Below are 13,117 nucleotides of genomic sequence, written 5' to 3' on the forward strand. Positions count from 1 at the left end.
TTTTAAATGCAGAAGAAAGTCTGAACCTGTTTCTTGTATTATTTTTGCACTTCAGTTTGCATATTATTTTCAACCCACAGGAACAAATCAAATGCCATAATAACAATGATCAGCTGAACACATAACAACAGCACTTGTTAAATACCAGGCAAAGTCAGCCTTCCAGATTATGCACCTTAGGGAAAATAAATGTTTTACACACATTAACCTTTGAGCCATTGTTCTTCTCCTTGGATTAAAATGCCAACTCTATCCACTATTCCTTTTATACACAGGGGCTAAAATTAGATCTGGGCAATACTCTTTTAAGCATCAGTTAAGAGAATGCAAAATGTTCTAAATACAAGATTATGTGTTTTTTCCTAGAACCAACATTAAATTAATAACCAAGTGATTTTTATTACAGCAAATCCATATCCAGTTATTCTGAGCCTTCTTGAGATGAAACAGATCAGTGGACAAATAAAATGTGACTTGTGTATGGTTTAATTATTTTTATGTTTATGTTGCTTATTAGCACATTGCTATTCTCTCTGAAGCTGAGGCAGGGCATGGGGAGTATTCTCTTTAACTAAATGACTGCCTTACGCATAACAAGAAAAAGAAGAAACATGCAAATATATGGGGTGGATGGCATCTATTTAGGAATAAAGTATATTTTTATTTTAGTGCCTTATTGTTGGTGGTGGGAGTGTTGGGATAGTATGTGAAGTTTGAATTGCATCCGTTGCCCTGGCAAAAAATGAAGACCTACTATTTCTATAATTATTTTTTGTTATTATGATCTGACTGCTCTTGGTTATTATGTAAGCCCAAAATTGACAGTTCTGTGTTGCTAAACATCTATTTGAAATATCAAATTCTGGTAGGTTCCTTAGTCCTTTACTGTCCCCAACCGCAACATGTCATAATAAGAAATTATAAGGGCTGCATTTTTGCAAGAATTGTTTTTCTATTCATAAAAGTTCTTTGTCTGGAATCAATGTTGAGCATTGATATAAAAGTGCATTAGGTGCAGCAAAAAAGACTTTGTAATGTCTACCGGTTAATTGTGTCACTGGTGTGAAGCTTTCCAACATATATAATATATATAACATATATTACATGCATAATATCTTAACTCTATTACACGCAAAAATGTATGAATATTCTGCTATGTGAGCTTGGAAAAGAATCTTCGAACTTTAAAAACCTACCCTCACATCTGGGAAATGGGTGGTCCCAGTTTCTGTTGGTTCCATGCTGGCATGTTAAGACTGAATGACCAATAAGATGGTAACCAGGAAAGCACTCAAAGGAGATGGATTGTCCGACATTGTAACCAGCTCCTCTAACCACACCATGAGAAAATGGCTCTGGGTCTGGACACTCCTGGAGTTCATATGCTGTACAGAAAAGAAAATGTTATTGTTACACACATGACTGTTTTCAACTATATTTATTGGCTTTACTATACAGAAGGAAAATTACAGTCAAACTGTTTTTCAGATAAAAATCTAGAAACAAGACAGCTCCAAGCAACATCAACCAAAAGCTTGATGAAGCAGAATGATAATGTGCAAAGTGATAATAAAACACAGTCCACACCCATTGGTGACAAATATTCATATATAAAGGGGCTTACTATACTATGCTATGGCACACTGAACCATTTGCTTTCAATAACAAATTGCAAATACTCCATCTTTGGCACAATTTATGTCAACATCACAATCACAATATTTCCCATTACAATTGGAGATTTCTAGCATACTAAAAATGAATCATTTTTCTCATATACTACTTTATGGCTCAAACATGGGGAAAAAAAACTTTAAAGGAGAACTAAAGCCTAACTTAAGAAGTAGGGCAGAAATGTTTTATTATGTTTTGGGCTTCTGTACCAGCCCAAGGCAACCACAGCCCTTTAGCAGTGAAGAACTGTGCCTCTAAAGATGCTCCTATAGCTCTCCACTTTTCTGCTGATTCCATGCACATGCTCTGTGCTGCTGTCAGTTACTGAGCTTAGGGACCGACTCAAAATATACTGCATAAATAGAATATAAATGTAACAGTACAAGGCTAATGAGTAATTCATTCAGGTTCACATTACATGACAGGTCTGAAACCAGGGCAATTGCATCAGAATTGATAATAATTAACCCTGTAGAACAGGGATCCCCAACCTTTTATACCCGTGAGCCACATTCAAATGGAAAAAGTTTTGGAGAGCAACACAAGCATGAAAAATGTTTTTGGAGATGCCAATGATAGCTATAATTGGATATTTGGTAGCCCCTATGTTTACTGGCAGCCTACAGAAGCCTCTGTTTGGCAATTACACTGGGTCTTATGCAACCAAAATTTGCCTCCTAACCAGAGATTTAAAAATAAGCACCTGATTTGTGGCCGGTGGGAGCAACATCCTAAAGGTTGGATCACTGCTGTAGAATCGGCTTATATCTGCTTGATATTTTGCAACGACCCCTAAGCTTAACTGTTCTAATAGAATCCAAGATGGGGAGCTCCTGTGACTACTGTAAAGACCTATATCATTACTACTATAGAGATGCTAAAATGTTAAGCCAGTGCAGTCAGTTTATTATACAAACTATGGCATTTCTAGCCATATTCATTTTTAAATGAAAAAAAAAAAAAATTCACATTTTGCAATGTAATATTCATCAATAGATAGATACTGAACTGCTTATTTTAATAAGAACTGCTTAAATACGGGACATTGAGCCCTTTCTCTTTCAAAGTAATTGAATAATACAGCTATTTAGAAACTTAGATATTATGGACTTATATATATGACTTTTTATGCAATGTAGTGGCTTCCAAAATTTCTTAATGCCAATGATATTGTCTGTCTATATATATATATATATATATATATTGTGGTATGGTGACAAAAAGGTCCCCGGTTTCCTGGGAAAAAGTGATTGACAACATGTATGTTGGGCCACGGATTCTCAGACATTTTTACTGAGGTGAGACCAGCAGTGTTTTGGGGCATAGAAACACTTTGTTTCTCTGCAGTTTTTTTAAATTGTTGATCCGGGGCTGGTCTTACTGGGAATCCGCAAGAGCAGGGTGGGTGGATTCCCAAATCCATAGGCCAGGTTTTTCAGGAAGCCCTAGGCCTATTTGTAGTACACCTGAAGCTGTGCAGGGGGCTGATGAGCCTGTGTGTGTGAGAGAGAGACACGCTGCTGGATTTGCTCAGCTTCAGGAGAAAGAGAAGCATTTATTTTTGTGTTAGCCAGGAGGCTTGATATTTCTGTTCAAACTGTTGTTTTATACCCCCTGCGAGGGGAAACTTCTGCAGCCGCTGAAAAATAAATGCGGGCAGGAAGCCCTTACACCGGTCTTGGTGTGTGAAGTTGCCTCATTTGCAGCCTACCAGCGAGTGAACCCCCACAATTGGTGTTTCGGATGCGGGCAACGATTGCCACACGCGGGAGTCGCCTGACCACAGTAAGTCTCCTGTGGGTATTGTGCGGACTGTATATCATATAAGTGATATTTAAAGGGATACAGCCCATAAAAGTTATAATATGGAGGATGTCCTCAAGGCTTTGCTGCAATCCACGGCTACCTTACAAAGGGCCCACCAGGAGAGCCTGGTGCTACAGCAGCAGTCTAACACCAACCAGCAGGAGGCAAATCGTTTGTTGGAAGCCCAGATTACAGCCCTGGCACAGGCTGCAAAGAGAGATCGGCAGTTGCAAATTGAGCTGGTAAAACAGCTGACAGCCAAGGTCTCTGGGGATGCTGCTGTGGCCCCTGGAGTGCACTGCTCCATTCCAGGCAGCAACCTCCTGCGGAGAATGACTGGGCAGGATGATGTGGAGGCTTTCCTCTGTACCTTTGAGAGGACAGCAGAGCAGCAAGCCTGGTCGAGGGAGCAGTGGGCGATGATTGTTGCACCACTACTAGTGGGGGATGCCCAGAAAGCTTTTTATGATCTGTCCTCCGAGGACGCCAAGGACTATGACAAGTTGAAGTCTGAAATCCTGCAGAGACTGGGGGTAACCACCTCTGTGAGGGCCCAGCGGGTCCACAGTTGGGACTTTAAGGTTAAGGGGTCACCGCGTTCCCAGATGTATGATCTCATTAACCTAGTGAAACGTTGGCTGCAGCCAGACTTGCTTTCCGGACCTCAGGTAGTGGAAAGGGTCACAATGGACCGATACCTGAGAGCCCTTCCCACAGAATTACGGCGGTGGGTGAGCCAATCTGACCCAAATACAGCAGACCAGTTGGTGGAACTGGTGGAGCGATATCTCGCTGCTGAGGACTTCACTACCCGGGCGGTGTCCACCCCGAAGAGGCTGTCTACAGTTGTCCTACCCAAGAAGCCGGCTACAGTGGAGAAGCCCAGCACAGAGGACCCCGGGAACCCAGGTTCAGAGTCAACAAGAGGAAGATCTCGCGGAGACAGCCCACGCCAGACCTGCAGAGCTCCCCAGTGCTGGAGGTGCCGAGAGTGGGGACATATTGCCCCCAACTGCCCAGCTGATCCAGAACCCATGGAGTGTGGAACAGAGAGGAAGTTGTCTCTGTTCGCTCGACCAGGTCTTATTGCGGATCCTGAGGTACCTACTTGTGTCGTCCAGATTGGTAAGCGCACTGTGAATGCACTATTAGACACAGGTAGCTTAGTCACACTGGTAAACACACAGCTCCTGAAAGACTGTCCTTTAACCCAGCGTCAAGTGGGAGTGGTGTGTGTACATGGGGACTGTAAGAAATACCCCACGGCCCTAGTGACTTTTGTGACCCCCGCAGGGACTGTGTGCCATGAAGTGGCAGTGTCTCCCATACTCCTGCACAGTGTAATTTTGGGCAGAGACTTCCCCTTATTTCGAGAACTGTGCCAGGAACAGGTTCCGGAGACTGAGCATGGGGAGGGGAGACTCCACCCAATTGAACTGGATCCTTCTACAGGGACTGTTAATGACAGTAGAATGTCTGGGGGAGAGAAAGTGGGACCACTCGTCTCAGATGTTATTGTAAATGGTACTGATGAGGGGTCAGAAGAAAATGAGTTGTTTCTCTTAGCTGTATTAGTTGGCAAATCTGAAGCAACTGCGGAGACTGTTGAGGAACCTAGCATGCCTGAGCTAGAGGTCTCCCGCGATAACTTTGGAACCGCCCAGCTAAGGGACCCAACACTTACTAAAGCTTGGGAAAATGCCACCATTAATAATGAGAACACAGAAAATCCTGGTGTAGATTGTGTGTTTCCTCACCTTGCTGTACAAAATGAATTGCTTTACTATGTGGATAAGATTCGAGGGGAGATTGTGGAACAGCTAGTGGTTCCCCAGCCATATAGGAGAACGGTTCTCAATCTGGCCCATTCTCATCCACTAGGTGGCCACCTAGCATATGAGAAAACCAAAGACCGAGTGTTACAGCGGTTCTTTTGGCCGGGAGTACATGCAGATATAAAGAGCCATTGTGAATCCTGCCCAGAGTGTCAGAAATCTGCTCCAATGCCCCATTTTCGCAGCCCGTTAGTCCCATTGCCAGTAATTGAAATTCCATTTGAGCGTATTGCAATGGACTTGGTAGGGCCACTAATAAAATCTGCTAGGGGGCATCAGTACATTTTGGTAGTCATGGACTATGCCACTCGGTATCCAGAGGCTGTTCCCTTAAGGAACACCTCCTCAAAAACCATTGCCCAAGAGCTGTTCCACATGTTCACCCGTACGGGAATTCCAAAAGAGATACTTACAGATCAGGGGACTCCCTTCATGTCTAGAGTAATGAAGGAATTGTGCAAGTTTCTCCAAATCAAACAGTTACGCACATCTGTTTATCATCCCCAAACTGACGGGTTGGTAGAAAGGTTCAACAAGACCCTCAAGGGGATGTTAAAAAAAGTGGTTGATAAAGATGGGAGGAATTGGGATTGTTTACTTCCCTATTTTATGTTTGCCATTAGAGAAGTCCCACAGGCCTCTACGGGGTTTTCCCCCTTCGAGTTGTTATATGGGCGCCACCCACGAGGGCTGTTGGACGTGGCAAAGGAGACATGGGAATCTGAATCCACCCCATATAAAAGTGTGGTAGAGCATGTTGCAGACATGCAAGACCGTCTTGCAATGGTCATGCCCCTTGTGAGAGAGCATATGCTTCAGGCCCAGGAAGCTCAAAGCCGGATATATAATAGATCGGCTCGTGTCCGAACTTTCCAGCCTGGGGACAGGGTGTTAGTCTTGGTTCCTACAGTAGAAAGTAAGTTCCTGGCCAAATGGCAGGGCCCTTATGAGATTATAGAGCGCATAGGGGAAGTTAATTATAAGGTGTTCCAACCAGACAGGCGTAAGAAGGAGCAGCTCTATCATGTGAACTTAATTAAGTCCTGGAAAGATAGGGAAGCCCTGTCAGCCTATTCTACAGCTGTAGAGGTAGAAATCCCTCATGTGGCTGAGGTAAAAGTGGCTGAGACCCTCACTAACAGTCAGAAGCAGGAAATGAGAGAATTCCTGATCAGGAATAGACAAATATTCTCAGACCAGCCTGGGCTTACTGAGATAATAAAACATGACATTATAACTGGACCTGGGGTTAAAGTCAATGTCAGACCTTATAGGATACCCGAGGCCCGACGCCAGGCAGTCGCAGAGGAGATTAAAAAGATGTTGGAGCTGGACGTAATTGAGGAGTCCCATAGTGACTGGTCCAGCCCCATTGTCCTTGTCCCAAAACCGGATGGTAGCATCCGGTTTTGCAATGACTTCAGAAAGTTAAATGAGGTCAGCAAGTTTGATGCATATCCAATGCCCCAGGTAGATGAGTTGATTGAAAGGCTAGGACAGGCCCGATACATCACCACTCTAGATCTTACCAAGGGGTATTGGCAGGTACCCCTCACCGAAGGGGCAAAAGAGAAGACGGCCTTTTCCACTCCTGAGGGGCAGTGGCAATATAAACGCTTACCGTTTGGCTTACATGGGGCCCCAGCCACGTTTCAGAGAATGATGGATCGCATTCTCAAACCACACAGAGGGTATGCTTCAGCCTACCTGGACGATGTGGTTATCTTTAGCCCGGACTGGGAAAGTCATTTGCCTCGGGTACAAGCGGTCCTTGACTCTATCTGGAAGGCTGGTCTGACAGCAAACCCCAAAAAGTGTGCCATGGGGTTAGAATAGGCCCGCTATTTGGGGTATGTTATTGGAAGAGGGGTAGTCAAGCCCCAGGTGTCCAAAATTGAGGGAATTCAGCAGTGGCCCCGGCCCAATTCCAAGAAGCAAGTGAGGGCTTTTCTTGGGATAGTGGGGTATTACAGGAGATTTGTCCCCAATTTTGCCTCCCTAGCATCCCCACTTACTGACCTCACAAAAGGGAGTAAAGCTGGAGCAGTTACATGGACCCCAGAGCCAGAGGAAGCCTTTCTAAACCTGAAGGCATCCTTGTGCAGATACCCTGTGCTGATAGCTCCTAATTTCAAGAAAGAGTTCCTTGTACAGACTGATGCCTCTGAGGTTGGGTTAGGGGCTGTTCTGTCACAAGTGGTGAATGGGGAAGAACACCCGGTAGCATACCTAAGTAGGAAACTAACCCCCGCTGAATGCAGGTATGCCATTGTTGAGAGGGAGTGTCTGGCCATCAAGTGGGCATTGGAGAGCCTGAGATATTATCTCTTAGGGAGGCAGTTCAAACTTATCACCGACCATGCCCCACTTAAATGGATGGCCCAAAATAGGGAAAAGAATGCCAGGGTCACCAGGTGGTTCTTGTCGCTTCAGAATTTTAAGTTCTCAGTGGAACATAGACCTGAAAAGTTGCAAGGTAATGCAGATGCTCTCTCCAGGGTATATTCGTTGATGGCATGCTGTGCTCAGCCCCACGGGCTTGAGCAGAGGGGGGGGATATGTGGTATGGTGACAAAAAGGTCCCCGGTTTCCTGGGGAAAAGTGATTGACAACATGTATGTTGGGCCACGGATTCTCAGACATTTTTACTGAGGTGAGACCAGCAGTGTTTTGGGGCATAGAAACACTTTGTTTCTCTGCAGTTTTTTTAAATTGTTGATCCGGGGCTGGTCTTACTGGGAATCCGCAAGAGCAGGGTGGGTGGATTCCCAAATCCATAGGCCAGGTTTTTCAGGAGGCCCTAGGCCTATTTTTAGTACACCTGAAGCTGTGCAGGGGAGCTGATGAGCCTGTGTGTGTGAGAGAGAGACACGCTGCTGGATTTGCTCAGCTTCAGGAGAAAGAGAAGCATTTATTTTTGTGTTAGCCAGGAGGCTTGATATTTCTGTTCAAACTGTTGTTTTATACCCCCAGCGAGGGGAAACTTCTGCAGCCGCTGAAAAATAAACGCGGGCAGGAAGCCCTTACACCGGTCTTGGTGTGTGAAGTTGCCTCATTTGCAGCCTACCAGCGAGTGAACCCCCACAATATATATATATATATATATATATATATATATATACACTGTATTTGTCTAAAATCCCCTTTCAGAAATGTATTGGATTTATGATGCCTTTTAGAAACCTGCTGTTGATGTCACAATTGAGGGGGTTACATACACTGAGTTAGTGAGGGATAGAGGCAAGTTGGCCATACATCTTCAGTAAGCTATAGATTCTTTAATGACAAAGAAGATTGTTTTTCAGCAACATTTTTCATTTACAGTTTACTGTGTTCTCTTTCTTAACCTACTGACAGCATCATGACAGTAAATATGTCTGAACATTGTCAGGGGCCAACGGATAAAGCAACCTTTATGAACCTCTAAAAAGTAGCATATCAGGACAAGAGGCAAAGAAGTGACTGAGCAATGGAATAGTGGCAGATAAATCACTAACTAAAGCTCCAGAGTAACAGCACAGGCACAAAAAGCACTTTACTGTTAAAAAAGATGGATTACAAAGAGTGGTGATGAATAACAAATATATCTAGTTGGACCATTGTTGTCAAAGTGTAAGTGGAGTACATCAGGGGTCTGTTCTTGGGCCATTGCTTTTTTAATAGGACCACGTCATGTCTATTCCTTTCTTATAAAAAATTATTTTTTGTTTATAATGCTCTGTAATATATTTGTACAGGATCATCCTGTTCCTTCAGTGGAGAAGAAAAGCATTTTCACCTAAAGCAACACAAATAGTTGTTCAGTGTGAGGACAAAGAAGCTGCTGCTCGGTCTATTCATGTTGTGATGGCAGATTCCTTAATGCTTTTAAAAGTGCTTGTATATCTTCTACAACAAAATATCCAAGGCTGCAGTAATACGTGGAGCTTGAGGTAGTTTTATGTATGTGTATGCTTGTATGTCTGTATGTATGCGTTTTCTTTACCTATGTGGGTTATTGATGATGGGAGATACACAAAATGGTTAAATTTGATTGACAGTTATTTAATTTAAACCTAGATTAACTATGCAAATATATAGAATCAAAGGTTTTATGGATTTCTTTGGGTCAGAAGTAAAGGCTAGAAACCTCTTGGGGCCAGCCTTGACATAACTTTAGTTTAAACATGCTTAGTCTGCTAATGTCTTGCAAAATGCAGTGCATTGATAAAATCAGAAAAAAAAAGTTATTTATAAAAAATGATCAATGTGTAAAATTCTATAAAGAACAGCTCTATTCAGAAAATTTCAATGGTATGGCAAGGCTTGTAAAATGTCTCCCAACTGTTAGAAAATGCCAGCATTGCTTTTATAAATGCTATTCTTGAAAGATCATGCTTCTGTGCTTGAAGATACATAGATGACACAGGTGCTGACAAAATTGTTTCCAAGGCCGAAAATCAATGACGCAAGCCCCATGTGTTTTAATGGGATCTATAAGGTCAGCCCTCCTTACCCCCCTTCTCCTCTGTCAGTCTCTGATTCTCCTGTCTCCATCGTTAATAGAATAGTCTACATATGTCATGCTATAAAATAGGCTCAACATGAATCTGAAAATGAGGAAATACAAAATGATTTCCAACGAAAACTGCATTGTATATATCTATATATCTATATATATATACTGTGTGTAAAACAATCTGCTGGTAGTATAGGTTGGCAAATAGTGATGAACACATTTAATATTTAATCAGTGAACTGAGGCCTTATGCAGCCTTTCCCCCCAAAATTGTTCTTCATGGCTTTTTTCTTACCTTGATACTCCAGTTTAAATCCTGGTTTGTTCTGTGAATGGTCACTGTGAAAATAAATTGTGGTCTCATGAGATGTTGAAAGAAGAGAGCCAGGAGTCTCTGCCCCACTAAATCGTCCAATTACGCTACTTGTTTCATGTGGACCATTTCGAATCTCGACAAAGTCATGGTTGGCCTCACTTGAGAAACTTAGGAACTGGATGTGGGCTCCTTCAGGAAAAACAGACATAAATAATATGACACAGAAATCTAGAAAATATGATAGCAATGGCTGATATACTCTGTATCGTTATCTTCTCTAGTGTATGTGTATATATTATTTTCTAATTTCATAGTATTCACATTTATATTATTATTAATGCAATCAAGTATAAGTGAATAATTGTTGATGCTACATATACAGTATATCATTGCTTTTTATAAAGAATAACCTGCGTTGGTACCCTATAAATTGAGGACACACAGGAAGCCAAAAACTGAAGCCAGTAATGAGAAAATTACAGAGTCTCAGCAGTTTATAGGATAAAATAGAGAATGGGGAATAACCATGATTGTTCTACAGGTCTCTTAAATGCTGTGGTATCACATTGTTCTAAGTAGAGGTAAAAACACAAGTTGACATAGAATTTCTGCAGACTGTTTCGCGAAATAGGGAGCAAAATTCGGCACAAGAAAATTCTTACACGCGTTAAAAAAATGCAGCACATTCAAAAATATTTTGCCATTTTGCGAATCTTTTAAAAGATTTGCAAATTTTTCAGCGACTCGAAACGGGACATATTTGCTCATCACTATTTATGTACATTGGGTGTCTCTCAGTTTGCTTATCTTTGTATCTATCTCCTGATCTATTATCTCTATGTACTGTCTTAGAAAGCTCATCAGACAACTAATGACAAGCTGTACTGTCAGAGATGATTAAGCAGATGCTAGTTTTTGTGCCAGGCTGATTAATGTTAAGTAAAAGAAAAAAACCAAACTGCCACTCACCAAATCCCACTGGCAAAGAGATTTTCCAGGTGCAGTCCAAATTGCTGGGATAATTTCCTGGGAATCCAGGACTCAGAATGACCCCCTCCATGTCCTCCAAAACTCCTCCACACTGAGCTGGAAATGGAAAAAAAAATGTCTTCATGTACGGAGTAGTTAAAAATCAAACATTAAAGGGTAAATGACAGACAGAGCAAGGAACACAAGTGATGAGGAATTGTTGAGAGGTAGTATCAAGAAAAGGCAGGAATGCTAAAAAGGTGGGCCAAAATAAGTCATTCTGCTTTTTGATTTTACTATCGCATTGCCACAATCCCGAACAATCGCATTGCCATACACAGCCATACTGACATGAAGTACACGTACCAACACAGAGTGGAGGAGGATAATTCCAGCGCCGCACTGTTCCTGGCATGCAGGAGATATGGGAATGTCCCTGCAAAAAAGAATAGGCATATAATTAGTACAATCGAAACAATACAAAAGATCAATTTTCTCAGTAGGACAGAGCATTATTTTTTGTGTAATTTTCAAATTTAGTTTTTCATAAATTCATAATACCATGTGACATTTTAAAAACAATCTGCTGGTAGTATAGGTTGGCAAATAGTGATGAACACATTTTTTTACCAGGCATGGATTTGCAGCAAAATTCAGCATTTTGCCTGTGGCCAATTCCCCAAAGTGAAATGGAACTGATTCGCTCATTACTATTGCCAAATAATACAGGCACTCAAAATCACCAAACCCCTAGCAGTTTCACAGAAACCTTCTAAATTCTGCTGAAACTTTTTGACACCAAGGGCCAGAAATGACTACACCACACAAAGGCTTGCAACAGGTATAGTAACCTCTAGGCTTTCTTTCTGTTAACATCTGCTGGTTTCTGTGGGTTACTAGAATCGCAAAGTAAATGTATATTAAACAAAAAATCTTTTTATAAGTTTAGTGATTTTAATTACATTATGTATTGCTTACCAGAGCTATAAATTAAGGACGTGTACACATATACCATTTATCCAGTCCATAGACTGAATAAGTACATCTTAAAGCAACTGACAGGAAGCTCTTATATACAGATATGGTGATGCCTCTTATATTCATTAAAAAAGAAGTATTAGCAGAGCAAATGTTATGTCTTGACATACCATATTGTTTTTCCATACTGCCCCTGAGTTTCCCATTTATACACTAACAGTAAGGTTGAAACTTACCAAATTCCCAGTAAACTTTGTGCATGGCCACTTTTACTCATCATAATGAAACAATTCCCCTCACTTGGGCTAGTAAATTCATAATTTGGGCTCCATGTCTAAATGCTGATAGAATTGGAATGCTGAGCAAAGAGATATTTAGATGAAAGGCAATTTTGCTTTATTTAGAAGCAGTCTGTTACCTGCAGAGCATATCCTGGTTCACACTGGAAGGAGACCACATCATTCACCAAATATCTCTCTCCATTCTTTACCCCATTACTGGGAACTGCTGGCTCTGGACAACTGGAGAGCCCAACAGCTAAATATAAGAAAAAAGTTGATAAAAAAGGTAGCCAGAAACTCATAGCTATAACATACATGAACCTTTTCTTGCTCACTAAAGTAGGCTTTTAGTATAATAAATAATTATCAAGGAATCCATTTAGTAAATTGAGATTTAGGGTGATTATTACTTGGTAAGGAAATAATGCCAGAAAAACTTACATTCCATGTAAAAATACATTCCTCCCAGTAATGCCCTACTGAAATAGGCCTGTACCATCTGTGGCTTGGCTACACATGGACTATCTGTGGAACACTCTAGGTAAATCCTACCAGTTAGTGGCGCTGGTATCATCTTGTTCTAATTACTAAATAAAGTTACTAGACAACCATATACCTGACCTCTAAATTCTCTTGCCTGATAAACATACTATATTAAGGGTTATGGATCAAGCAAGCTTGTTACAGAGACAGTTTATTAAACCTCCAGTATATTTTTGTCATGTATATATGGTTTTGCCTGTATTCATAAGGTTTACAA

General features: G+C 41.5%; 1 protein-coding gene across 2 annotated transcripts in view; it reads right to left on the reverse strand.

The window, feature by feature from the left end:
• Nucleotides 1-13,117, reverse strand: part of csmd2 (CUB and Sushi multiple domains 2) — a 554,847-nt gene that overhangs the window by 45,939 nt on the left and 495,791 nt on the right. For both annotated transcript variants that reach the window (XM_018091826.2, XM_031896919.1), the window contains 5 exons: nt 12,495-12,613; nt 11,465-11,534; nt 11,099-11,215; nt 10,109-10,318; nt 1,197-1,385 (listed from right to left, as the gene is read on the reverse strand). In XM_018091826.2, the coding sequence (XP_017947315.2) occupies nt 1,197-1,385; nt 10,109-10,318; nt 11,099-11,215; nt 11,465-11,534; nt 12,495-12,613 (705 nt within the window). The remainder of the gene's footprint in view (nt 1-1,196; nt 1,386-10,108; nt 10,319-11,098; nt 11,216-11,464; nt 11,535-12,494; nt 12,614-13,117) is intronic.

This window comes from Xenopus tropicalis, chromosome 2 (genome assembly GCF_000004195.4).
Source record: "Xenopus tropicalis strain Nigerian chromosome 2, UCB_Xtro_10.0, whole genome shotgun sequence".
NCBI classification, from domain to species: domain Eukaryota; kingdom Metazoa; phylum Chordata; class Amphibia; order Anura; family Pipidae; genus Xenopus; species Xenopus tropicalis.